Genomic DNA, 27,752 nt, shown 5'->3' with positions numbered 1-27,752 from the left:
CAGGCTCCCTACCTGTACCTGCCTCACGATCGACGTGAAGGGGGCTGAAACACCGTCCAGCACCAAAGCCGACAGGGTCGACACTCCCGACGCACGCCCGCGGAGGACTCGAGCAACCATGAGAAACAGCTGAGGACGCCACCCCGGAAGAGCAGGAACACCTCGCCGAAGGAGGACTGGAAGCGGACACCTCACATGACCCCTGTGAGGCCCCCTGTCCCGCAGCAGCCCCTACATGAGGGGAGGCCCCCGAGAGCGAGCCCCCCTGAGGCAAGAGGAGGACGCGGGGTCATACACCACGCCACACCTGCGGAGAAGGGGCCGACCCTGCCATGCCCAGTACCGGGTAATGGAGGTCGTGGGGGAGGACTCCGAGGACCCTGCCGGAGCGCCCCCTAACCCGGAGCCCATCATCTCCGACCCGGATGAGGCCAAGGCAGAAACACCACCAAGCCCGACGGCAGTCTCCCTCACCGAGGCCACTTTCCACGTCACCGTCATGTACTGGCACGAGGAAGGGACCAGCCGTCCGCGACGGACGCTGCGCAGACCAGTGAGGTTGCGGAAGTTCGCCCTAGACACCATCCATGGGGCGGAGCTCACCCAGCCCGACGCTGATACCCGAGCGGGAATGCCAGCCCTTCGGGCGGCAATGTTCGACGAGCCCCGAGGGGAGTAGCCAGCGTGAGCGCCCCCGACGGGAGCATCGGCCCCCAGCCCGCCTTGCCGAGTATGTCCTGGGCAGTCTCGTCGCGCTGCCTCCCCCTTCATGCGATGCAGCGTCCGAGGTGGCGTCCACCAGCACCAACGCTTCATGCACCACGGCACCGCCTCCCCGCCCAGCTGCCCCCGCAGTGTCCGAGTCGGCGTCCGCCAGTGCCAACGCTGCATGCGCCGTGGCGCCGCCTCCCAGCTCAGCTGCCCCCGCAGCGAACAAGGCGGCGTCCGCCTGCGCCAACTCATCACGCGTCGCGGCGCCGCCTCCTGGCCCAGCTGCCCCTGCAGCGACCGAGGCGGCATTTGCCAGCGCCAACACTTCATGCACCGCAGCACCACCTCCCGGCCCAGCTGCCCCCACAGTGTCCGAGGCAACATCCGCCAGCGCCAACACTTCACGCACTTTTGCGCCGCCTCCTGGCCCAGCTGCCCCAGCAGTGTCCGAGGCGGTATCCACCAGCGCCAATACTTCACGCGCCGTGGCACCACCTCCGGGCTCAGCCGTCCCCGCAGCGTCCGAGGTGGCGCCCGCCCGCTTCAAGATGCCGCGAGCCACTGGATCGCGCCATGAAGTGTGCCGACTGTGCTAGGGGGTCGTCAAGTCTCGGGATCGGGAACAGGTGGCAGAGACGGGCTTCCGCTTGGGGGGGGGGGGGGGGCGTTTGTCGTCGTCCCGACCACGACCTTTGAGCCAGTACTCTGCACCACTAGTACCAGATCCCGCTTTCGGAACACACCCCTAGCCCAGCGGGAATGAGTCAGGCGAGCGCCTCGGGCGTGACCCCCTTAGACTCAAGTAAACTTAAGGGCACAAAACCCTGGGGGCTCGCCCCCATAAAACAATTAAGGGACAAGACACTAGGACTCAATTATTAATGCACAGGCATTATACAAGTGCGTCGTAGCTTCTCCGTGCGAGCACGCACGGAGCAGACAACGAACCTCATTTACAGTCACCGTGGCCACTGGCCTTATTTAAAGTGCCCGTTACAATGATGAAGTCTGATTAGGAGAAACCCCACTAAGATCTTTCACAGGGAGACAATATGTTAATAAATATACAGTCGCCAACTTGATGCCACAGTTTAAATAATTAAACACTATATAACAGTTGTTAAGCCTTAAGCACCCAATTACCAGGTGCTACCTTTTATTTGAGCACCTTGAATGTGTTTTTAGCTTATAATAGAGCAAATTCTGTTAATATAAGTTTTTGGCGCCGACTCACAAAGGAGGTGAAATTTTCCCTCCCTTGCGAGGCGGCCATGTTCGGCAGTCTCCAACCACTCCACGCTGGGTCAAGACGTGTGTCCGTGAGCAGCCTTCAATTTTGTTCCACCGACAATTCACTTTGTACTCGCTTTAATATCCAAACCTTTTTATTTCATTGCTGCTTACGTCGATTCGGCATGTACTTCGCTGACCCGGGCTTATCTCGACCATCTTCCTTAGTGGTTCCGCACTGCGTAGCTGACTCCAGCCAACGCTCTTTCGCTAAGATCGCCGCGCATATGCCTGCCGCCTGCAACCTGAAGTAACTGTAAAGTGTAATTTAGGATCATGCACACCGAGCCCCCCTAAGACAGTTAACTTTCGGCACTGGCCATCTCCAACGAACTAGTAATCACGTTCCCGCGAGACTGCCGCGGCAAATTCACCAGTGTTATGTTAGTGTCGTGTTTTGTTCTGTAATCAACGTGTGTTAATGTAACATTACAACGGCTCAGACGCCGAACAGCGCAATCACATAGTTTTTGTAGCGGTTCTGCCACAGCGTAGTGTATGTATAGGGAGTACCGCGTTGACGCCGACCGCCAATGCTCCTCTATGTCGCATAGACCGCTATGCCTCATCAACGTCTCCTAGAAGCGTGTGCACCGAACGCGCCCGTGCGCGCCGCTAAGTGTAGTGCGTGCGTCGAGGCGATCGCCGTGCAACGAGTGCTGCGCCGGCGGAAGGATCCGGCCGGGTGTGGCATATTCTTCCGCCGCACTACAACAAATTATTTTAATTATGTTTTCCACAGGTTTTTATTAAACATTATTTTTCAGTAATTAATAATTCAGTCTTTGCTAAATCATGTTTCACTGTGCGATTTGTCCCGAACCTGGCCGGTTCAGTTTCCCGCGAAATTCACACGTTTCCGCGGGAGGGCTGGCGGGGGAGGGGGGTCGCGCGCGGCGACACCGTCAGTGTCCTTCGAGAGCTCAACCAGGCCGGCAGCCTGCGCGCAACGCGGAACCTTCAACCTTTGCATTCACCGACATGTAGTTTTCCATAGTGTAATTTCTTTTCAACCTTTTGTACAGTTCCGCGGTCGGCCTAAATTTACCATGAGGTACTTAACTTAATTAAATCAGTGCTCCGAGATGAGTGTTTTACGTCATACGTAAGTACTGTGGGGAGAGTATGTGGTTTTACGTCGGCGCTTCACGCCCAACCTAGCCTACAGGCTACTTAGTTTTGGCCCGCACGGGGCAGCCAGTAGGCGACACGTGCCATCCAACTTAATAACGATTCAGTCCCTGGGACACACCTAGACACCACGTAGAGTCGCCGGAGACACGGGCTTACGTGTTCCTAGCCCAGTTTATCAAGTGTTATATGTTAGTGGAATAGTTGTTCGCCTAAGTGTAATTCGTCATGTCAGGGCTTATGTATCACCGTCGTACGGCAGTGCGCCACCAAACTTAATAACGATTCAGTCCCTGGGACACACCTAGACACCACGTAGAGTCGCCGGAGACACGGGCCTACGTGTTGCTAGCCCAGTTTATCCAGAGCTAGGTATTAGTGTAGTGTATTGTGCTTCAAAATATCGTGTGCCATGTCAGAGTGTCTTTTGTAACTTTCGCGTCACGTATACGAGTCTGCCCCTCACGCGCATAAGAATCGTGAGCCGCCACTGAGGAAGTGAGCTGCGCGTGTGACTAGTCGCGTCGGGCAAACCGTTACGGCCAGAACGGGCAGCACCATGTATTGGGCTGTGCTGTATTAAATTCACCAACTATCTGAAGAGGTTTTGTGTTATTATTCAGGCGTCCCGAGTGGCCTCAACAGCTCGGGGGGCCCTACTGCGTTGACCCCTACCTCTAGCCACAAGGCCGAACCTTCCCTGAGAACACGAACCTAACAAAATCACGTCTAAATAATCAGAGGTAGCGGGGACGGCGTCAGCGTACCCATGCGTACCACCGGAGAAGTCCGTGAATTAAACGCAAATTAACATAAACTGTGTCGCTTACGATTATTTCGCACCACTCCGTCCTCCACACGGCCGAGCGGCCTCACATCCAAGTAGGGAAGTTCAGGATAGATTTCAAGCTACGTACCTGGCAGGGCACGCGGGGGCAGAGTACCCACGACCCATCACCAACGGCCTAGTGTCCTACTAGCCTGGCGCCCCTCTGGACAACAGCAGCATCGCGATGCCCGTAGCACCCATAAGGTACTTACCGGTCCTTAAACAGAGGCCGGGTGATGGCAAAAAGTGTAATAATAATTTATTGAAATTAGTTTCATACATAATATTTAAATATATATAATCTTGTAGTGAGAGTAAAGTAAAAAAAAACTTTCAACTACCTCGAGTAACACGAGTATTGTGAGTTACTGTGTAACACATTTACCTTCTCTCGTTTCCAAATCAAGACTCCATGCAAACTGCCATCCGCACTTAAGCACACTGTGATGAGTCTGGCTACCCCTTTGGCTAAGGTTTAGTGTGGCTTCGCCAGATCTTATGTAAAATGTCATGTGCTTGTGTTCTCTATGAAAAATAAAATTATAAGTAAATGGATAAACCTAATGTTTATTTCGAACAATTATGAAACCATACAAATTAAATGAGCTACTGAATTTGAGGAAAATAAAGCCCAATAACTTTACTGTAATATAATCATATAATATAATTTGCATGAGTTAAAAGTTTGTGCACAAAATGTTCGCCTTTTCCACTACGTTATACTTCATTACTTTCTTGGTCAGCAGAAACGTTTTCTAATGATCTTAAAGAAATGAGGGGCTATAAAGTTGCACATTATTCGTTGTCAAATGTGTTGACATGTCCCGGCATCAGCATCCAGTGCTGGAGTGGCTTGAGTTGTAATGTTCTCAGTCATCACTGTCGAACAGTTCCTGAAGGCAGGCAGTCTGTCAGGCAGAGCAGGGCTGCAGCTTTCTCTCTTGCTGGCAACAAGGAGGGGTTGGGGAAAGGTCCTAGAGCGTAATCTTCGAAAGGCCGCTCCAGGGGGAGGGTCCTAGAATGTAACCCTCGAGAGGTAGTTTCAGAGGAGGGGGGGATGCTAGAGCATAATCCCTGAGGCCACTCCGGTAAGGGATTACAGTGGCTCAGGGGCGTAGGAACCGGTGGGGACAGGGGGGACGTGTCCCCCTGAACTTTTTGCGTGGAGGGGACTGTCCCCCCCAACTTTATAGACCGTGATATTTTTATTTTATAATATTATTTTGCCCAACTTTATTTGTAATTTCTTCACTCTCAAATTTTATCTTAAGGGAACAATTTTAACATCGATGTATCCAATGGTTAGATACAATAAATGCTTAAAAAGCGCTATTTTGCACTATTAAAATCAAAATTTTCTGGTGGCAGACCCCCGGACCCCCGTCTTAGTAAGAGGGGAAAGGGTATACATAGCATCAACATCATTATTTGTCCCCCCCAACTTAATGAGCACAGCTACGCCAATGCAGTGGCTGCTCTTTGGTTGTTCAGGGGGGTGGGGATGGAGAGGGGGAGGACAGAACAGAGGGTAATAAACCCAATTCTATATTCCCAATTTATTTCCTCAGATTTTTTGGGGTACAGATCCCTAATTTTGTTTTTTCTTTTATTTCTTTTCTTTTTTCCTAACCTAACTAAAAACTAAGTGTGTTTGGGAGGGGTCCGGGTTAGGGAGGGACCTAAGTGCAGCAGGCGCTATCTATTGGCGCCGGTTGCATCACTATCTTACAGGATAACTAGCTTAGGCATAGAGATTAGATAAAAAATATCCTGCGGTGTCGGCGCAGCCATGTTTGTTTCAGGGATGAGCATGTAGCACTCGCACAAGGGGGCAGAGGCCAAATGCTGTACACGACAGTGTTTTCTTCTATAAGCTTCGTGGTACGCTTGACGCCATTAAATATTGCTTAAGTCTATTACAATCTTTATATTTTAAGTTTTCTTTAATTAACTTAAATATAATACTTCCTAGTTCCTTTTTCCTTTGATGTAAACTTTGCTACACTAGCGCTTATTCATACGATTTATATTTCTTGATGATAAGTGTATGATTCTTGCTTCTTTACTTTTATATAACTGTGGTAAGTCATGATGATTTTAGGTTAAATTTTTCAGTTCGATTAGCGTGTTGATAAATATATTAATACATTAAGAATAAAGTGGAAAGCAATAACGACAACATTGTTTGAAGGTGCATACACTGAAATAAATACTGTTTTAGTACCAATTTCATTTGACCTCAAATAATGGATGTCGACGAAGAAGCTCCCGGCCCGTCGAGCGTTAGTGGGAGCACTGCTTCAAAGAAGAAAATGGAAGTTGATGATATCGGGGGTGTTGTTACGGCTAAAAAGAAAATGGATGTAGACGATGCACCTATTTCAACAGGACAGGCAGTCAAGAGTGTAATGGCTTCATCCGGTACTGTTGGAAGCATTTCTGTTTCCTTACACCCGTTGGTGATCATGAATATCTCCGAACACTGGACAAGGCTAAGGGCTCAGGAAGGAACTGCTCAGCAAGGTAATTTGAATTTAAATTTATGGCCTAACTTTTGTAAATTTTAATTCTGGTTAAAGTTGAGTATTACTACTTTCCCAAAAGCATTTTGTATAAAAATTTCAAAATTCATTTAGTGGGTGATTAGAGCTTTGTATTACGCATTCAAGTTGATCAGGTCAAGTCCATTACATGATAGGGCCTCCACATGATCAGTCAAGCTCCCAGTTCGAACTGCTCAGCTCGAACTGACAGTCGGGATTGAATTGAGGCCCTCTGCCCACTCGATCAATCCATGCACTCAGTTCGGATTGAATTGTCAGAACTGACAAGTTTGGCCTGAACTGGCTTGTGGTTGCTGTTTCTGGTGGATGTATCGTTTCATTATGTAATACAGAAGAAACCTTAGTTGTTACAACTACAGTTTCACTTTTAGTTAGAAAAAAAGGAAGGAAAAAAATAGCAAAGTTTCCACCTAATATAAACAAAGATGTTAAACATGAGAGACAACCATTGGATTGATGAACTGATTTTTTGGACTGACAGTATGGTCTGGCGAGATGCTCATCCCACACTGCATTTTGGATTGAGTGCTCTCGAGCCCACAGGCCGATTTGATGGGACACCATCAGTTCGTCGATCCATCAGTTCTGACTGATCAGACCACAAGATAATTCCGACTGTTAAGTTCATACTGATTGTGTGAAAATTGGGGGTAAATAACTTTTCCACTGGTCTTGATATGGTGGGGTGGGTTGGCGGGGGGGAGGGGTGGGTTTAACTCGGAAACACTCCAAATCGAAAGAGAATACATTTTTGATATTTGGTGATTTTGTCTTGCCTCCCTCCCTTGAGGGGGGCAGTTGACTTCAGGCAAATTTCCCATCATGCTCCGTACTCATGCATATACAAAAATCATTGTTACTGCCCGTCGAATGAAAGAAGTGGTTTTTTGCCCTTATGCCTCCCTCCCTTCTCTCTTCGGGTCAGTCATACATGTACTTGAAAAGTTTCATTGATACCATAATTAGAAGTAGGTTAAAATCAACTTACAAGATTTGATTACATATTTGGTTACAAGTAAAATTAATAAAATTGTGTTAAAAAAATTTAATGTAAATAAGTAGGCTATTTAACTGATGCACTTACAAATTCGTTAATTCATTTCAGCACTTGCACATTTCAAGTTATATACCTACCTCTAGTTTAAGCAAACCACTTGATGCATTATTGTTTAATTTTTGGCATTAGATTTTAATTGAAATTTTTTTTACTTCTTTTAGTTGTTGGGGCTCTGATTGGGAAGCAAAAAGGACGTAACTTGGAAATAATGAACTCCTTTGAGTTGCTTTTCAATATCATAGCTGGTGATATAATCATTGACAGAGATTACTACAATACTAAAGAAGAACAGTGTAAGTAATATTGTTTTTATTATGAAAGTGTAGGTAGTTCTAATTAGTAGTATGTGAACAAAATTGTGTGCCCATTATGGTCCATATTTTATAAGTAATAACTGTATTAAAATTGGCTAACACTTTAAGTTTTCAATTTTTTTTTTAAACTTTTTTGTGTATGCAGTTGTATAGTTACACAGTGCATTATTTTTCAGTATCAAAATCCGCAAGAAAAATTACTGATATCTCTAGTTATTAATTTATTGTTAACAGCAACTCAGTAATAACTTCATAAATACAAATATCAATGGTTCTCAACAGTAAGATGAATTATTTTAAGCAATATAGAAATATTTAAAATTTGCATAAATCTTGATAGTTAAGCTGTAATGCATGGTGTGAATAGAATAATTTCGTAGCCAATCACGTGGAACACATTTGTGTCAGATTTGAGGTCGGGACAGGATTTACGATTAGAAAGATTTTCTAGTTCCATATAATTGTTGGATTCAATATTTAAATAATAAAAAATTCAGGGTTAAAGTTCTGTATCATGTATCCATGATCCTGTCTGTGCACATTGATTCTGTGGTACATGATGATTACTGTTTTAATATATTAGGTGAAAGATACTGGACATAGAACAAAATCTTGCATTTTAACAATGAATTATGATCGTAAGTTGAATACCAAAGAAAAAATTTCCACAAGACCTGACATAATTTGTATTGTATTTTTGTTAGACTAGGATCGTTGAAGTACCAAGTTTAAACAGCAAGCATCATGTACCACAGGATCAGTATATATACAATCATGCCATCAGGATCAAGGGATAAACTTGGATGTGTGATACGGAATAATTACTGAATTAAGTTGGACTGGATATTAGTATATAAAAATTGACATTTTTGTAAAGGTTTTAGTTTAGGTATTAAATTTATGTATGAAATATTGAAATGTTTTCATGCAGTGTTTTTTTCTGAATGAATGTTAAATTTCAATCCAAAATATTTCTCTCAAACATGTTGGTTCGAAACATGAAACACTAAACAATATTCAAATCGAGCTTTCCTCGATACAAAACTTAAACAAATTGCGCACAAACTGTTAGTACATGAATCCAGAAAATTATTAACTTAAAGGTGCACCTTTTTTTCAACCCACAAGTTTATGTTTAAAATTAATCCTATGGTCAGGAACAACATTTAATTTTGGTGTGGAGCACAAAACAAATTGCGTAAATATTATGTTTTTAACAGCTTGTTAAAAATGACAAAAATGTTGTGGCAATTGGTGCTGTGCACAAATTCAGTTCTATTCCAAAATAAAAAATTATTCACTGGAGCGCACTGCATGCAAGCCACAGAAAAGAAATAATTTTGTACTGTCTTACTTGGTTTATCGGAGCACTCCCTGCCTAGCTTTAAGGTCAGAAAATTGTCTAAAACCGCTGCATCACCGCACACCCACACGTCCATTGTATCACAGAGTCTCGCAGAATTCTCCAAGAGCCGATAGTCAGCTGTTCACGGTGATGTCATCTTGCTCAATCGCGGGCTCGTCGGCCAGGGACGGAAATCAGCATCCATCAATATAATCAACTAATCTTAAAATTACTCTAAAATGAAATCTAAAAAAGAACAGATTAAAATAAATATTAAAATGTAAAATGTTTCAAAATATTTAGAACCATTATCATTTTCCTAGTTATTAAAATATTTCTTGCTGTTCATATTATTAGTAGCCAAATAAACTCTGTTGCAAACAAAACAAATATTTGAATTAATAAATAATAGTTTAAAAAACTAAAAAACATGCTTTATATAGAAAACCAAACTAAAAAGTAGAAAATAAATTTTAATAAATTTTAATTAAGAATAGTGTAAATTTTTTTTATAAATATAAATTAATAATAGTATAAATAAGAAAATAATGTATTTTATTTAAAAAAAAAAAGCGTGGGGTGCTTTTTAAGATGATATCGAAATGATAAACCTTCTACTCATATGTCAATGAAATATTTATAACTGTTGACACCATGCATCCCACGCTTTTTTTTAAAATAAAATACATTATTTTCTTATTTACACTATTATTAATTTATATTTATAAAAAAAATTTACACTATTCTTAATTCAAATTTATTAAAATTTATTTTCTATTTTTTAGTTTGGTTTTCTATATAAAGCGTGTTTTTTTAGTTTTTTAAACTATTATTTATTTTCTACTTTTTAGTTTGGTTAATTTATAAAAGTGTTTTTTTTCCTCAATTTATTCCAGGTAAAAATCCTTAAACTGTAAGTTTTGCTCTCTATCCAAATATGTTTTTTGATATATCATCTGTCAAACTTATCCATATTTTCCGTGTTTGATGTCCTTTATTTAATGATTTACTGACCTTGGCATAGTTTGGAGTATTTGTAATTGCTTGGTGTAGATTTGCAGGTTGGTGTTCGAGTGGAATTTCAAAAATCTGCTTATCAGGTGTAGTTATTGAGGTTATGCATATTATGGTGTTTGATTTCCCATCTGCTGTTGGTTTCACAGCAAAATCAAACCTAAATTTTTCCATGTTTCGTGAAATATTTGCATAAAATGTTGTTTTATGATAATGTTTCACTCTTGGTTAATTGGTAAAATGAAACAAAGACGTAATTGTGTTTCTCTATTTAACGAAAGAAACAACATTTAAAGCCCTTATTTCAGGTTTTTTTTCTTCATATTTTTACAAATATAGATAATATTCTCTTCAAGAAAGTATATTGTTCACAATAATCATAACCCACTCTCACTTTTCATTTAATTAAATGTCACAATATTTAGTAGGCTTTGTTTATATCGCGCCAAAGACAAACTGAATGAAAAGAGTTCGCACATGAGCGAAATGGTTTTCTTTATACATATGTCTTTGTTTCATTTTACCAATAAATTGACAAAAATCTTATTTTGCAAATTGATTAATGGAATAATCTTATCAAATTAGTGTAATGTCATCGGTCCTCGATAAATCTACAAAGTTTGAATGAAATCTGGCCGTTTAAAGTGGGTCAAAATCGCACCCAAAGGAGTCGGTTACAAACATACAGGTGAAGCTAATATAAAGCGTGTAAAAAGGGGGTTGTCTGTAAAGTCCGTTTACGGACAATAATTTTACGTGATAACGTCTTAAGATAACATTGATGAAAAATTGCATACTTTTTAATTTTCAAATATTATTTACAGTTTTTGCAAATTTTAATTTAAATAATTTGTTTTAATATAATCACGAACAATTAGTTATAGAAATAATCTGAAATCGAATGAATGTCAATAAATTGTTAATTTGAAATGACGAAATCGGACAAATAAAACAAATTTTAAATTGCTGCTTTTAAAAAGACCACCTTAACCTGTTTGATATTATGTAAGATTTTCTCGCACGGTGGTTGGCCGGTTCTTGCACGCTTGGCTCAGGCGGAACGTGACAATGAGTCATTCTTTTTCGTGCATGCAGCCGGCGTTCATCGATTTATAAGACGTTATCACGTCAAAATTTTTGCAATTTTATGCTGTGGTTTCAAGAAGAAAATAATGACATTTCTAATTTTGGATTGTATGGTTATGGTGTGACATGGAGGGAATTCAGTCAAACAGGTGTTCAGCGACATGGACTTCCTGGGCTGGTACACCACGGGAGACCAGCCAGACGACCGGGACATCAAGATCCACAAGCAGATCTGCGAGATCAACGAGAGCCCCGTGCTGCTGAAGCTGAACCCTCAGGCGAAGCACAGCGACGTACGTACTGCGTGGCTCCTCGTCAGAGCGTCGCTGCTATGTGTGCTAGGCTCACCACCACCACGGGGGTCAGGTCTCCGAGGCAGTAGCGGGATCACACCGCGGTCTTTACACGAGTGGGAGCAACACGCGCTAGGAGCGGTATTCCAAGACTTTTCGGGCGAGGCAGTGAATAAGCACTGTCTTGTCGGGATACAAAACGTACCCTGACTCACGGGCCGTATTCCAGAACGCGTCCAAACCTAATCCCAGCAGGGAAACAAATCTGCAATTGTTGTGATAAACGGTGCCCTGCACGAGGCTAGAAACTCTTTTCAACACATTTTAGTGGATGTTTCACAACAGTTTTTACTGAAAAAATACTAATAGCAGCACCATTGCACCATTACCTTTCTAATATTCTTAAGTACTTTTGAAGTTGCTATTACATCTTGTTATGACCATTAAAGTGTACAAAATATATTCCATGATAGTTTCGCTATCATATTTGCATACAACACGCTTGGTATGTCCCCCAATGATCACAAAAAGGACTGTATATGAGTTATTGGCACAAAACGTGGGTCAACTATCTGGACGAAATCACAGAAAAAGTGAGCTCTGCGCATGCGTAGAATTTGGACAACAGATAGGACACCAAAATCCGATAAGAAGGGACTGGCCATGTCCTATCGTGCACTAGGAATATGTTTAGGGTACAGTTGTAGTATATTTAACACCTAAACCGTTATTTTTGACTCGCAATACTGGCATAAGATTCTAATTGTAGACCAGTGATGGCTAACTTTACTCATTTCCAGTACCGGATATTATTTTTAAAACTAATCAATCCGATGGCCAAACAGACCCTTGTGCTAATCACATTACTGTACTGCCAGCATTTTTAGTCCACTCAGATTTTATAATTACAGTCACTTTTTATTTCAGTCAAGTGTTTTCCTTTTTTTAGGGAGTTACATTTATCACATTTGGTATTATTATAAATGCTATATTGACATTTGCTAATTTTTTAGCATTGCTGAACATGCCAGTTTATCTTTCATATTGGGTTTTTTCAGAATGCTTCCTTTTTTCCGCACATTCATTCCGTCAATACACCATCATCTCATGGTGTCACAGAAGCATCCATACGATCTATACGTCCTAGTGTCTGAATCTGCTAAAGAAAATGATTCCTAGAGAATTTTTATTTTTTTTTTTTCAGCAAATGTCATTTGTATAATACAGTCATTAAAAATTTTTTTTCCGTGCAGTTTTTAGTTTTTTTTATAATATGTGAGTTTGTGACATCATAGGACTTCACATTTAAATGAAAAGGATTGTGCCCTGAGTATTACAAATCACCAGAAGTATTTTAATCGAATAAAGAGAGAAAAAGTAATAGGAATCCCTTTTCTGTTTCCACCAATCCTAGGATTAGACAAGAGATTAAAATTTTATCAGCATCACACTCCACCTTCAGTCAACCGTTGACTTGTGAATTAAGGCTTATGCTCAGAAACTAACGTTTTTTGTCTCAGAAAACCTGATTTTACCAAGTGTGAGTTGTGATCAGATGCCAGCCCCCCCCTCTCTCTCTCTCTCTCTCTCTCCCTCTCTCTCTCTCTCTCTCTCTCTCCCCCCCCCCCCCAACTCTTATCTACACCCCTCAAAGAACTACCTCTATAGCCTTTCATTCATCAATCAGTTAATTCCTCCCGAACTCTCATCACTCATCTGTAATTCGTCTGCCAGTAATGGTGTCCCAACCCCAGTTTTATTGGGTGGTTTGTGAGTATGCACCAGTTCTATAGTACAGTTGCTCGACTTCAGTTGAGATTGTAAATTAGCATGTTTATTATTCAGATGATTGACAATCTGGAATGTTTTGTCTCTACATAATACATTTGTTTCCTGCAACCCATAATAAGAAAATATATATTATTTTCAGTAGGAAGGTAGGTATGTTTTGACTAATTAATTAAAAATAAATATATAATATTTACTATTATTTATTTATTCTGGGTTTTGAGTACCAGCCAAACAGTTGGTGAAACCTAAATTGGTTGATTCTATGTATAGACAGACATACATTACAATTGCATTACAAAACAAAGAACAAACACATACATAAGTGTTATGTACTGCACATGTCCGCCATCTTCCCAGACCCAGAGTCGCCAACATCGGAAAACCCACTTGCTAATTCATCTATACTACACTCCTCCCTACTAAATTAGTTTCCCCCCCCCCCCCCCAACTGCACTGTTTATCACTTCTGTTCACTTCAGCACCTCCCCTACCATTGTTGCCACTGCTTAGGGGGACGCCTCACCCTCCCACTGCACCTTTGTGCCAACAATTTCGGGGTGGGTAAAACAGTTATTTCTTCACCGAAGCCCCTAAACTCTTCCCCTTCACTATCTTCTACTGTGCTCGGAGCTTCGCTTGGTCCTTCTTCTATCCGGTTCTCCACTGCTCCTTCTGCTGCTCTCGTTGTCGCTGGTCCCCCTGGCGGAGATGCTGCCCCCACTTCTGATTTCTCCTCCCCTTGGATTTTCCTCGGTCCGGTACCACTCACTGCCCCTGCTGCCCCCTTTCGGCTTCGGAATTGTATCTCCTCTTGCAAGTGACTCCTCCTTAAGTGATCCTGATGGCAAAATCTTATTATTTCCCCTACTTTGACTCTATATGTAACCATGCTCACCACCTCTACAATCCTTCCCAGTATCCACCGAGTCTGTTCTCCTCTGACGCACTTTACCCACACCAGATCGTGTACACTAAACCTGAGTCCTGGCCCTCCTCTCAGCCTACTTGGCTTTTTATGATATTCCGGCAAGTTTGGTTTCACCAACAACAATTGTGTACGAGGCTTCCTTTTTAAGAACATTTCCGCTGGGGTCTTCCCCGTTGTGGTGTGAGGTGTGTTGCGATATGCAAATAACCACTTATCCAATGTATGCTGCAGGGAGAGTGTCCCTCCCGTTAGACCATTCTCCACTGCTTGCTTCAGAAGGGCTGTTTTTACTGACTGCACTGTTCTCTCCGCTGCTCCATTGGATTGGGGGTGGAACGGTGGTGTCAACTGCAGGTTGATGGCATTTGCCTTGCAAAACTGCTGAAATTCCTCTGAGCGAAACTGAGGCCCATTATCCGCCACCAGGTTTTCCGGCAAGCCATATGCTGCAAAAGCCGTTCGCAACTTTTCAATTGTTTTCTCTGCCACCGTGCTCTGCATTGGCCATACTTCCACCCACTTAGAATAGGCATCAACCAAGATCAACAACCTTTTTCCCTCCCTTTCAGCAAAGTCCACATGCACTCGTTCCCCCACTCGACAAGCTTCCGGCCACGGCACCCAAGACTTCTGTGGTATGCTATGCCTAGTTAGTTGGCAGGCTGTGCATTTCTTTACTGTATCATCAATCTCGTTATCCATACCTGGCCACCAAACATAACTCCTAGCCAGCATCTTCATCCGCACTACTCCCGGATGACCCTCGTGCAACATCTGCAACACTGTTTCTCTCAATACTTGTGGAACCACAACCCTGTCCGCCCACATAATACAATTATCTTCTATCGCTAATTCATCCCTTCTGGTGACATAAGGTTTCATACTTGCCACCTCATTATGCTGCGGCCATCCATACATAGTATAGTTTTTTACCCTTTTCAAGACTTCATCCTTTTCCGTTTCCTTCGCAATCTCCTCCGCTTTGATTGGGATGTCCCGTTGTACCAGGAAAACTGTTTGTTCCACTGACTGCTCGTAGGCCAGTGGTAACCTTGACAAAGCATCCGCATTACCCATGTCTTCTCCTTTTTTGTATTCTATGGAATAGTTATAGGTCGTCAGGAGAAGAGCCCACCTCTGTAACCGGGCTGCGGCCAAAGATGGAACTGCCTTCTTTGGTCCAAAAATCGTTGTCAACGGGCGATGATCCGTATACAGCGTGAAATGGTGACCGTATAAGTATTTGTGGAACTTCTGTACTGCAAAGATGATGCTCAACGCCTCCTTCTGCAATTGGCAATAACCCTGCTCCGCCTTGGACAGGGTTTTAGACGCAAAGCAAATGGGCCGTTCTGTGCCATCTGGCATCCTGTGCGACAATACTGCACCCACTCCATATTGTGAGGCATCACTAGCTACAATTAGTGGTTTCTGCGGGTCAAAGGGCACTAACACTGGAGCCTGAAGTATCCATTCCTTACTTTCCTCAAAAATTTGTTGACAGTTGGCATCCCATGTCCATGCTGCTCCTTCTGCCAATAAATTGTACAGCGGTTTCAGCTTGCCTGACATTCCCTGAACAAATCTGGCATAGAAATTGATTAAGCCTAAATACGCCTTCAACTGTGTCACCGTGGTAGGTACCGGTGCCTTTTTAATTGCCTCTTGTAGATCGCCCGCTGGCCGAATACCTTCCCTACTTATAACATACCCCAAAAATTGAACTTCTTCCTTCAAGAAATGGCATTTTTGTTTCTTAACCTGTACACCCTGTTCTTGCAACCTCGCCAACACTGCTTCTAGTCGCTCCAACCCCTCCTCCACTGAACCCCCCGTAATCAGAATGTCATCGAGATACGCCACCACTCCTGGAATACCCTGTAACATCTGCTCTATCACCGCTTGAAATATACCAGGAGCACTCGACAAGCCGAACGGCATCCTACGGTATCTATACAGGCCCCTATGGGTGTTCACTGTCACCAATTCCTGTGATTCCTTCCCCACGACCAACTGCTGGTATGCATTAGACAGATCCAGTACACTAAACACCCTACCATTAGCTACGGATGCAAACACATCATCAATGCCTGGGAGTGGCTGGCGTGTTAGTTCAATTCTAGGGTTCACAGTCCCCTTAAAATCTGCACAAATTCTTACCTCGCCGTTCGCCTTTGGGACAATGACCAGTGGGCTCGCCCAGCTGCTGTATTCCACTTTGTCCAGTATGTGCTGTTTCTCCAAATTCTGCAGCTCCTTGTCCACCTTGTCTCGAAGTGCAAATGGTACCGTCCTTGCCTTGAGGAAAACTGGTGAGGCCCCCTCCTTGAGTGTAAAATTAGCCACAAAATTTTTAATTTCTCCAAACGCCCCACTAAATATTCCCGCATACTTATCCAGAAGCCCCCTTAGCACTTCCTCCTGTACCCGCCCCAGATGTATCTGGCTAACACTCACTGCACAAATACTGTTCCAGTCCAACTGAATATGACCGAGCCAATCCCTTCCCAATAGTGATGGAAGCCGCTGTTGACCCGAGTCCACCACTAATAGCTGAAGTCTGCTCCTCTGTTCCTTATATTCCACTTCCACTTGAGCACCCCCTTTCACTGGTAGGTCATCCCCAAAATATGTCCGCAGCTTGACCTTCGATTTACTTAACTGCAAGTTTGGCCAGTTTGCTAAGTATGTTTCATTTGACACCAACGTTACTGCCGATCCGGTATCCACTTGCATCACCAGTGGTTTACCTTCCACCCTAACCAGTACCTGGTACCCCACTGAAGCCACCCCCTCCGGGTGCTGTACGTTAAACAACTCCATCACTTCCTTGCTATGGCCCTCACCCCCTCTGTTCCCCTCAATGGGCACCCTTGAGTCTTGTTTTGCCACCCCCCACACTGCGGCCACCTTCTGCTTGCGACATTTCTTAGCCAAATGTCCTACCTTTGAACAGGTGTGGCACTTGTATTGTGAGTATGGGCACGCTACCGCTATATGCTCCCTACTACCACACCGATAGCATTCCCGTTGACCAACACTAGTTCTAAATGCTCCCGTCCCCGGCTGATGTTTTTGTTGCACCCGCACTTTATACACTTCTTCCGACGATGCCTGAGGCCCGGAATTGTTGTTGTGACTTTGAGGAACATGGAACAGTTGCTGTTGTTTTTCCGCTTGCTCCAGTGTCGTTGCCAATGCATAGGCCTGGTCCAACGTGTATTCTGCTTCAATTAACTTTTGTTGGATATTTGAACTGCGCAGGCCGCTAACAAATTGGTCCCGCAAAGCCTCCGGCAAAAACGCGCCAAAATTGCATGTTTGTGCTAAGTGCTTAATGGCTACTGAGAACTCGGATATCGATTCATTTCCTTTTTGGATACGCCCATGGAATTTGAACCGTTCTGCAATCACGAGTGTCTTTGGGCTATAATGAGTTTTCAATATTTCTTCTAGCTCTACGAACGACTTATCTCCCGGTTCACTTGGAGACACCAAATCACACAAAACCCCGAACGTCGTCTTCCCGATCACAGACAACAACACCGCCACCTGTTTCCTCTCTGGCACCGAATTCGCGTCAAAGTAGTGCCGTAACCTCTTCAAATACGTCCCTATTGTATCTGAACGTTCATCGAACTCGTCCATACGTCCAAACGAAGCCATTCTTCCGAGAAACCACGAACTTATTATAAAAAAACCACCTCGTCGCCAATGTTATGTACTGCACATGTCCGCCATCTTCCCAGACCCAGAGTCGCCAACATCGGAAAACCCACTTGCTAATTCATCTATACTACAATAAGTATGAATAAAAACACACATGTACAAAAAAGACACATAATTATTGCATTATAGAATCTGTATAGAAAAATGATCTAGAATAAAATAAATATGTATAAATAATGTATCATTTTTATTAACTGTTACAAATTTAAAAAGAAAGTACAATACATTTTCTTGCATGGGTGTATGCAAGGGAGCCACTGACCCCCCTTTTTTTCTGAAGTAAAAAAAAAATAAGAAAAGGTTTAATGCCCAAGTTCCTGAGTTGAGAGAAAAATTGTATTTAATTTTCACAAACTATTATCCAAATTTTTTTTTTCAATAAAATAAGTTTTGTTATTACTACTTATTATTCTATGGCCCCAGGGGCCCTCTTTCCCCATGAAAAAGGTTAGAATCCAGAAAATGGCCCCCTTCTGCTTTGAGCTGGATTCACCCTTTTTTTTCTTATACGTATATTTAAGTTTCATGCCAAATCCCTTATCAAAATACATTTACTGACAAAATTGGAAAAAAAAAAAAAAAAAAAAAAAAAGAGTTTCTGGTTCAACGTGAGTGATAGAACATGCTGAGAACCAAAATAACTAATATAACAAAAAAAACCTGTTTTTTTTTCTTCCAACCCTGGAAAGAAAGTAATAAAAAAAGCGAGGAAAAAAATCAGCTTAGTATGCAAAGACGTTCCTGATGAGTTGAAAAAAAGTCGGTAGTTGGAGCGTGCGGGACGTTTGAAGCGGTGAACTGGACGGAAGAGGCTCGCCACTCGGCGGTGGCAGTGTGGTCGATGGTTGCAGCTGCCGGTGACGATGTACGAGTCGGTGATCGACCTGGTGGCGGGCGAGGCGACGATGCTGTTCGTGGAGCTGACCTACACGCTCGCCACGGAGGAGGCGGAGAGGATCGGGGTCGACCACGTGGCCAGGGTTTCCGCCAGCGAGGCGGGCGAGAGCTCCCTGGGTGAGAAACATCGCACCGTGTTTTTTTTTGCGTGATTGGTTCGCAGCGTGCATTTTCAATAGGCCTTCACACTCTCTTTCCAATGCATGATATTCTGCCTTAAAGTCTGTAGCTGGAAGACTCGCTACCGTTTCCGAACCACAATACCTGCAGCTCGATGGGAGTAGCACCTATCGTTAGGGACACCTGTATTTCGCGATTTCATTTCGTGTCGAGGTATTCCACGAAACTCTGTAGCTTTTTCTAAGAGTCGTGGCAAATTGTGAGCGTGCAGCAGTACGGTGACCACATTCTCATTGGCCCCGCCAAGAGCGGGACGACACCTCTCACCGACCTCAGCCAATAACCACAGGAGAAAAGCTACAGTATTCTGTGAAATACCTTGACGCGAAATGTATTCGCGAAATACAGGTGTCCCTACCTATGGTGCAATGCTTAAACATAAGAAATTAAAAAAATTGCCACGATAAATACATGTCATTTAGGGAGGGAGCTTATTCTCAGTTAAAATAATTAAACAGCTGTTGGAAAAACCAAATATTATTACCCGTAAACCAGCATAACAACTGTAAGCATTATCAAAAATTCAGGGAGGGTGCTAAGAAACATAGTAAACTTAAAGAAATACCAGACAATAAGTTTAACTTGCGTTTTACTTGAAAAAAATCATCGAAGAAAGTTATACAGTCTTTACAAATTAAATTTATATGATTAAGCTAAACGTGGCCTGTCTGTAAAGCCGTGCAGATAAACATTTCTTTAGTAACAATCGCACAACCAGAATGTCAACAATAGTAATAAGATGTGATAAATCACAGTTTCAATAATAAACCCGTACGGAAAATGTAGTCGTTCATAAAATAATGATATTTCTGCTATACATTGACATGACCAATGGTCTTTGGAGGGATAAGAGCATTGCTTCTGCATTGGAACAAGTAGGTTCCTAGTCAGAGGAGTTGTAGATACAACTCAAGTTTTTATACACAATGTTGTTTAGTATAGAAAATTTGATAAATGCTGAGTATATTAAAAACATCTGCAGATACATGTCCCGCTGGCATCGTTAAATTATAGCACTCGTTCGACTTATAAGTTCCACACCTCGCTGTGAAACATTTCCGCATGCCATCATCATCGTGTCTGGCCGGTCACATACACTTCCCCTTACGCACTGAAACAGCTGTTCCCAGCATCTCGCTCCTTCCCTTGTCCTTCCTGAGGGATGGCGCGTGACTTGTACGCAAATACGTAAAAAAAAAATCCTTTTATAATAATCCCACACTTGAACATTTACAGACATGTTAGGCATATACACTAAAACTTTATTAATAACACTATCTATAATACACACTAATAACTATGTATAAAAATTACAATAAAAAATAAACTAAGCTTCTCTGAGAATCTAGAACCACTAGGCTCTACCAACCTTTGCACCAAGTCACTAGCATTACAAACTTAATTTTATAATGTCCAAAAACAACTAAAAAATATATAAAACATGACCAAACTCAAAATAAATACTGGAGCTATTAACTTCCTGAAATTAATGTTCTCATTGAAATTTTTTATAGAGTTCAGAGTCGTTGGGGTCAAGCCAAGCGCTATCCTTGTTATGGTGTGCTCTGTTGCCAGTTAAAACCCATAGAGCACAACAGTTTTAGTTACAAATAAAATTATAATGTAATGAAAAATTTTTTTAACAACGTATCAGAAACATATTTTGTAAATGAAAGTTGGGTATTTGAATTTTGGGAATACCATCCATAATTCCATCTGATAATTTTTAATTTCTACTCAAAGGAAATGTAACTTAAGACACCATGTTGGTTCCAACCATTTATGTCAACAAATTTTGTTATATCATTCAGTCAAATGTTTAGCTTATTTGAGCATAGCACATAATTTTATGAAATGCCTTGAAATTGCTAGTGACCTGTCTGCTAAAAATAGTTTCTCCTGTGAAATTATAATGGGTGTTTATGTTTATCAATGAATTATCATTTGTTTGTCAGATTGACTACAACTGTAATAACTACTGTTAATAGACATTTATGGTATTAGAAAAATCAGTAAATATGTAGTTAAATTAAAAAAAATATATATATAAAATTTGTTATGATTAAATATGGAATACAAAATAGTATTTTTAACGTTTAACAAGCCACATGCTATCAGTCGGTTAACTGTAGTCGCCAGTTACTCTGTAAGCATGGGACTGACTAAACGTCCCCCAGTGTTAAGGTAGCTACATCCTTGCAATTTGCAAGTTTTATTTATGTATTTTTGAAGTTACACTTCTTTAGGCACGTTATGAAAAAAAAAAAATGATGAGAGTTAATTTTTACAATGCGCATGCAGCATGCAACAAAAATTGACAGGATGATAAAAGGCTACATGCAAATATAAAATTGTATTTGTGCTTTGGAATCATATACTTTAGTGATTGATATTGAATACTGGTCCATATAATTAACAAAACTTATTTATTATGAATATTAGTGATAGAAATTGGATTTTAAACTTTTTCAAGTGTATTTATATAAGTGAGGTTATGTTCCCATATATGCATAATTTATTTGCATTATGATTTATAAACTATTGCATTATTATTTAATAAATAATCAAAATTAATATATTAGAATAAAAAAACCAAGCATGTTTATTGATTTTTATTATTAATAAAAACATTTATTTAGATTATTTTACTAAGTGAAACAATTAATTTTATACACATGTTTATATACATATTGAATAATGATATTTATTTAATTAAATTTTGTTTCAATAATTTTCAAAATAGTTTAATGTCTTAAATCAATAAGAAATGTAACTTCTAACACGTTTACCTAATTACATACATTTTTTTTTAAATTCTGTTTAGGCTTTGATTTGGGTGGGTATCATAAGGCTATGAAACAAGTCATTTGTAGATGAATCATTGAATATTGACAATACATGTCCCCTGTATTTAAAAGAGTGACTTTGCATGCCCGCTGTTGCTGTTGCTGTTAGCACCTGGGCTCTGGCAAGGCTGTAACCCTTGGGCGGGGGATAGTCTATGGGTCGGTAATTAAGGCAGTCTTTGGTCTGGTGTTACCTTACCTACCCGGGCTCTGGCACAGCTGTAACCTTCGGGCGGGAGACTTGCTGATATTGAAGTACCCAAGGACAGCCATGTCCTGATTCGGGGGGACTCGGCCGCCGTGATGCTGCCCGGGAAAGCACTATACCTGAAGATGAAGGGTGCCATGGGACTGATCCTTTACTGTGATAGTTCTCTGCTGAGATTTTCTCTAATGGCTCAGGATCAGGATTGGAGTAGGAAACGTGGTGGTAGTGGTCCTCCTATGCTTGGAGAACACTCCTAGGGGTCCCCGCCCTGTTGACGAGTGGGAGTGTTGAGCTACTTAAGCTCGGGCACTAGCCTGCTGAGCTAGTAGAGGTTGGATAGGCCTCAGCTGGATCACGAGTAACTGGGTGACTGAGGGGTCCCAGGGATGTGAGAGGTACGGTTCCGTGTCGGTGCTGCTCAGATCCCGCAGAGGGGGCTAATGCTCTGCAGGTGGTCTGGGGGTTCACGGCGGAGCTGGGGGGGGGGGGGGCGGGTCGGCGGGGCCGAAGTTGAGATGGGTCTCCTCAACCTCTCGACCTAGCCGTGCACTCGCCAGTAACATGCCGCGATTGGAAATGGTGAATCTATTTCCCGGTTCTCGGAACCCATGTTTGGCACTGGTAACAGTGTCAGGCATGTAAAAGACCCATCTTTCTCCTAACCAGGATAAAACCCTGGGGGGAGTATTGATGAATTTATGAGCGTGTGAACCTAATGTACACGTTGCCTGTTGCAGTGGCGGAGCACCTGACGGCTCAGCACTCGGCCATCAAGATGCTGCACAACCGGGTGAAGCTGGTGCTGCAGTACGTGAGCGCCGTGCAGGCGGGCGAGGTGCCGAGCAGCCACGAGGTGATGCGCGAGGCCTACAGCCTCAGCCACCGCCTGCCCGTGCTGCAGTCCCAGCGCTTCCGGGCCGACTTCTACAACGTGAGTGCGCTCCACCCGGGATCTGCCAATCAACGCGAATTAACGTGAAACTTCTTTCCTGATGAGGGAACTACAGTTTTTGAGCGTTACAAAAATTCTGATCGCGTGAGGGGAATAGTTAGGTACGTGGTGGGGGGAACCAGGAGAGAGGTAGAAATGAAGCAGCATACTTGCATACTTTCACACTTCTAGACTTGCATACTTTCACACTTCTATACTTACATACTTACACACTTGTACACTTACATACTTGTAAACTTTTATGTTTGCATACTTTATACTTGAATACTTGCATACTTTACACTTGCACACTTGCATTCTTTCACACTTGCATACTTGTGCAATAGCATAATTTAGTGCTCACATACTGACACACTCACACACACACATATACACTTACACATATACACTTACACACACTCACACACACTCACACACACTCACACTCACTCACTCACTTTGATCTGCGACCAAATATAATTATGTTTCCTATACCTAATTATATAATAAGCAATAAGTTTCACTTCTGTTATGCGTGGACTTCACGCACACATTTATTTATTTTTATTTGTACCGTCATTTTCCCTGTAGTATTACTGATTAATTACTGCGTTACATAAAAAATGTCCCGCATATTACATCTGAAGAGCATTGCAACTCATTGCATACCATGAGATAAAGTTTAGACGGAACATAAAATTAAGTTTATAATAAGTATTTAAATGTTTTTTAAATATTCTTTTAATACGTTTACGACTGTGGTAATGACAGCTTTGTTTGCCTTTGATAACAAATTTCATTTCAAATTTTTTCCTTTGCCACCTGCCATGGAAAACCATACGGCCATGAACAAAACTTTGGAGACACACGAGCACGAAAACTCTGTTAAAACCATGATGCCTTCTTTTCGGTGGTTGCTAGGTGTATCTCTCCCCTGTAAATTTTAGTGCACCATATATTAAAATAGATAGAAATGATGTTGATTAATATCATAAGTATCACGTGAAAATTACGCTTACTGGGCCAATACAAAAATAATAGTAACATAAATTAGCGTACATGTATTGTCTTCATGCTTGTTTGGTCATGTTTACATATTTCACAATCAAATATTTTTGGAGGCAGTTTGCAGCACAATTGCATGAACATGTTTGTTACCTTTTCTGTTTCTGTGAAAATGGTTGTATTCGTTTAATAAAATTTATTTTGATTAAAAACTAAAACTTAATGTTAATACATGATTGTATAGTGTCCAAGAAAACAAAGAAAATCTCACCATAAAATTAACTGGACATGTTGAGATGCTACAAAGCAATGTGATTTTGCCTAAGAACTTACTATTTCATGTTAAAATTTGAACAAACATTTGAATAGCTGCAAAACGATCTATTGGTTTCATTTTGTGAGATAATGTAGTTCTAATTATTGTGTAAAAAGATAGGTTCTTTGACATTTAATTTGGTTTAGTGTAGGACTGAGCAGTTCTGGTTTTTATTGGTTTGTTCATTTCCGATTCGGTTTTACATTAAGAACCTCACTTCTTGTTTCTAGTTTCAGCTCTTATAAAGAAAAAAAACTAAATCTATGTGCTACACTGTATATACTATGAGGTTTTGCTGGGTCATTATTTAGTCATTAAAAAAATTGAAAAACAGAAAAAAAGGAGTGCACTTTCCTAAATCTTCAATTCGTTGAAGTTGGCCCAATTGACGCTGGCATCGAAATCCTGGTTCAGCACTTTTAGAACGCGTTTGTATATTTTTTTTAGAATCAAATTTAATTTGTTCTTTATAGTCTACAGTTTTAATGTACTTTGTTTTATAACACAATATTTTTCTCTTACATGCTTTGTTTATATAGTAGTTGGCCTTTATCATACGAACAGCCAGAAATCGTAAAATTCCAACGTGGAAAAAAAAAAACACTACCAATATATGAGAGGAATTTCATGTTGGTTATAATGTTTGTGCACTAAAACTTTTTTCGTTATTAATAGAAATTTCATCTTTTTCATATGAAAATTTTTTTTACAGCAGCCAGTAGCTATAAACTCCAGCAATACTATTAAAAAATTTTATGCTTTAACAAAGACAAAATTTAACCCAACAAAATTATGGCCTAAAAATTGATGGCCCTAAGATGGCATCTTTTGGTTCTATTTCCCAAATTCATGGTGACGGATAAACTATGCTCTATAATATACATTTTCTTATGTATTACATCGTGTGACGTTGGTGACATTGAAAGAATATGTTAATTTTCCCGCAGTATAAATTTTTCAATAGCACAGAAATACCCAGAACAGAAACCAAATTTTTCAAAAGTCAGTTTCAGTTTGGGGTTTTTAAAGGAACCGAAACTTTAACCGAAAAATCAGGAAATCGCACAGGCGTAGTTTAGTTTATATCTTATTGTTTTCATCTCATTGAGAGGTAATAACAAATTTCTTAATTTTCAGACTTTTTTACAAGTTTTTATTGTAGTCCCTTGAAAAATGTAAAAATTAATTTATATTTACTTAATTTTTATTTACAAAGTTCTTTTTTAAGTGTTTGAAGTTTCATAGTAGTTAAACTGAAAATACTAACGCGAACTAGAATTTGCTTTCCTTGACCTAAAATATATTTAACTCTCATGACGTTTTCATTTATCCTGTACCTACTGTACATTTGGATATTTAATTATGCTTTAATCCAAAAACCATTAAGCTTTTTTTTTTTTTTTTTTTTTTAACATTATGAACTGTTCTTGTAAATTTATATTTTTTGATTCACCCGCTGTGTTAAATTTTTTTGCTAATTCAGAATTTTTATGAAGAAATATTTCAACATTGAGACGTTGTTATATAGTATTTTTATGCATGAACACAGCTGTGGAAAGCAGAAAATAAACAATTTGCAAGTGACCATGCAATTGAACAAAAATTTTAATTATGAATATTTGCCTTCTACAAATAACAAATATATGTTGCATTTATTGGTGGAAAAATTTGCCACAAAAAATAAAATGAATACGCTGTGTTGATTCATTGATACAACAGTATAAATAGTTCTAGATAAAAAAGAATGCCATGAAAATGCAGTAAATAAATACGGTGGGTGAAACCAAGGTGTAGGGAACTTGTGCAATTGATATGATGGATATCTTATTGATGTGCAATTTTAAACTCAATCACAAAAAAATCTATCTTAATATCTTAAATAAGTGCTACTTATGTTTCAGACGGAACTATTTGTATATTGTTTGCACTTTGCATTCTGTATGATTATTAACTCGGAGATAAAAGCACTGTTCAACTATATAAGACACCTGTTAAAAAACTGTAGCAATAAATTTACTTTTATCTTTATGTGCAGTGTGTTTAGTCATGATTCCACTTGCGAGTGACACTGCTGGTTGTGTTTGTCACAGCAATGCAATGACGTCGGACTGATGACATACCTCGGCACCATTACGAAGGGCTGCAACGACATCAACCAGTTTGTGAACAAGTTCAACATCATGTACGACCGCCAGGGCATGGGTCGTCGCATGAGGGGAATGTTCTTCTGAACAGTTTCCCTGACTTCGTCAGGTTCCCCTCACGGAGTCTACGCCCGACGTCAAGCGATCTGTGGACTGCATTTTCCTGTTTTGTACTTTTTTGCAGTTGTGCTGCATTCATGCTTTTGTTGTTGTTCCCCCCCAGTATTCCTGGCGAGTATTAGTTTCGTTTTTTAAACGAGTGATTAAATACACGTCATTCGTTTTGCTGGTGGTAAAATTAGTCACCATTTAAAATTTTTCAAGATCGTACATTTGTAAATACTGTATTCGTTTATCTGGTACTCATTGGCATGCAAATTTTGAAAATAAATCTACCGAATTTGTTTTGTATAGAGTTGTATTTTGTTTCCTATTTTACTCATTGTTTTCGTATAACACTGTTAATATACCAAACAGGAAGAATGGGATGGGGAAGGGGGTGCTTTGGCTATAAAAATACTCTGTACCTGTTAACAATTACTAGTTTATTGTTTGTTTTTACTGTTCCTCGAACATGGAACTTTGTGTTGTATGGAGTGCTGTAGTGGCATTATCAAGGGTGAGTAAGGGGGGGGGGGGGGTCAATCTGAAGCTGATGTATTTTTTTGTAGCTCAACATTAAAAATTGTAGGCAAATTCGAAGATAGCTGCGCCTCTGCTCGAAACACCTACAAGATATGTTGCAAAGTCTGTTCCATCAGCATACTGTAGTCTGCTTAGTTATCTTCACTATTTCATTGCATAACTTTGTATGCATGGTTATTATGGCATGGCATTAAACATACTAGTCTTCAAGTACTTTTGGCTTCTTGGTGAAAGCCATCCATGTCTGTGAAGAATATGATGTGCCCAAAGTTTCAGCATGTCTTGTTGCAGCCATCGGCGTTAAGTAAGCCTATGAGAATGTCAGTTTTTTTTTGTTGGAATTGAATTCAAATATAAAATATTTTGTGAATTCAAACACTGAGTTTGAATGGTAGGAATGAGAATTAGAATCCCACAAAAAAAAAATTATCACCACATCATGTAACAACTTCTGGAAAATTAGACAAATAATGTTAAAGTACAAGGTTGGTTAAGTCA

At 40.9% G+C, this 27,752-nt stretch overlaps 1 protein-coding gene across 1 annotated transcript; it reads left to right on the top strand.

The window, feature by feature from the left end:
• The first annotated feature begins 5,844 nt into the window (after positions 1 to 5,844).
• LOC134531937 (COP9 signalosome complex subunit 6) lies at positions 5,845 to 27,022 on the top strand. Its single transcript, XM_063367992.1, has 6 exons — positions 5,845 to 6,484; positions 7,744 to 7,875; positions 11,483 to 11,634; positions 18,934 to 19,096; positions 22,951 to 23,144; positions 26,556 to 27,022. The coding sequence occupies exons 1-6, from the start codon at positions 6,208 to 6,210 to the stop codon at positions 26,694 to 26,696; spliced, it is 1,059 nt and encodes a 352-aa protein (XP_063224062.1). The 5' UTR covers positions 5,845 to 6,207; the 3' UTR covers positions 26,697 to 27,022.
• The last annotated feature ends 730 nt before the right edge of the window (positions 27,023 to 27,752 follow it).

Source organism: Bacillus rossius, chromosome 5, assembly GCF_032445375.1.
Source record: "Bacillus rossius redtenbacheri isolate Brsri chromosome 5, Brsri_v3, whole genome shotgun sequence".
In the NCBI taxonomy this organism is placed as follows: domain Eukaryota; kingdom Metazoa; phylum Arthropoda; class Insecta; order Phasmatodea; family Bacillidae; genus Bacillus; species Bacillus rossius.
Note: the sequence above shows the minus strand (reverse complement) of the source record. Positions and strands in the feature narration are given on the sequence as shown.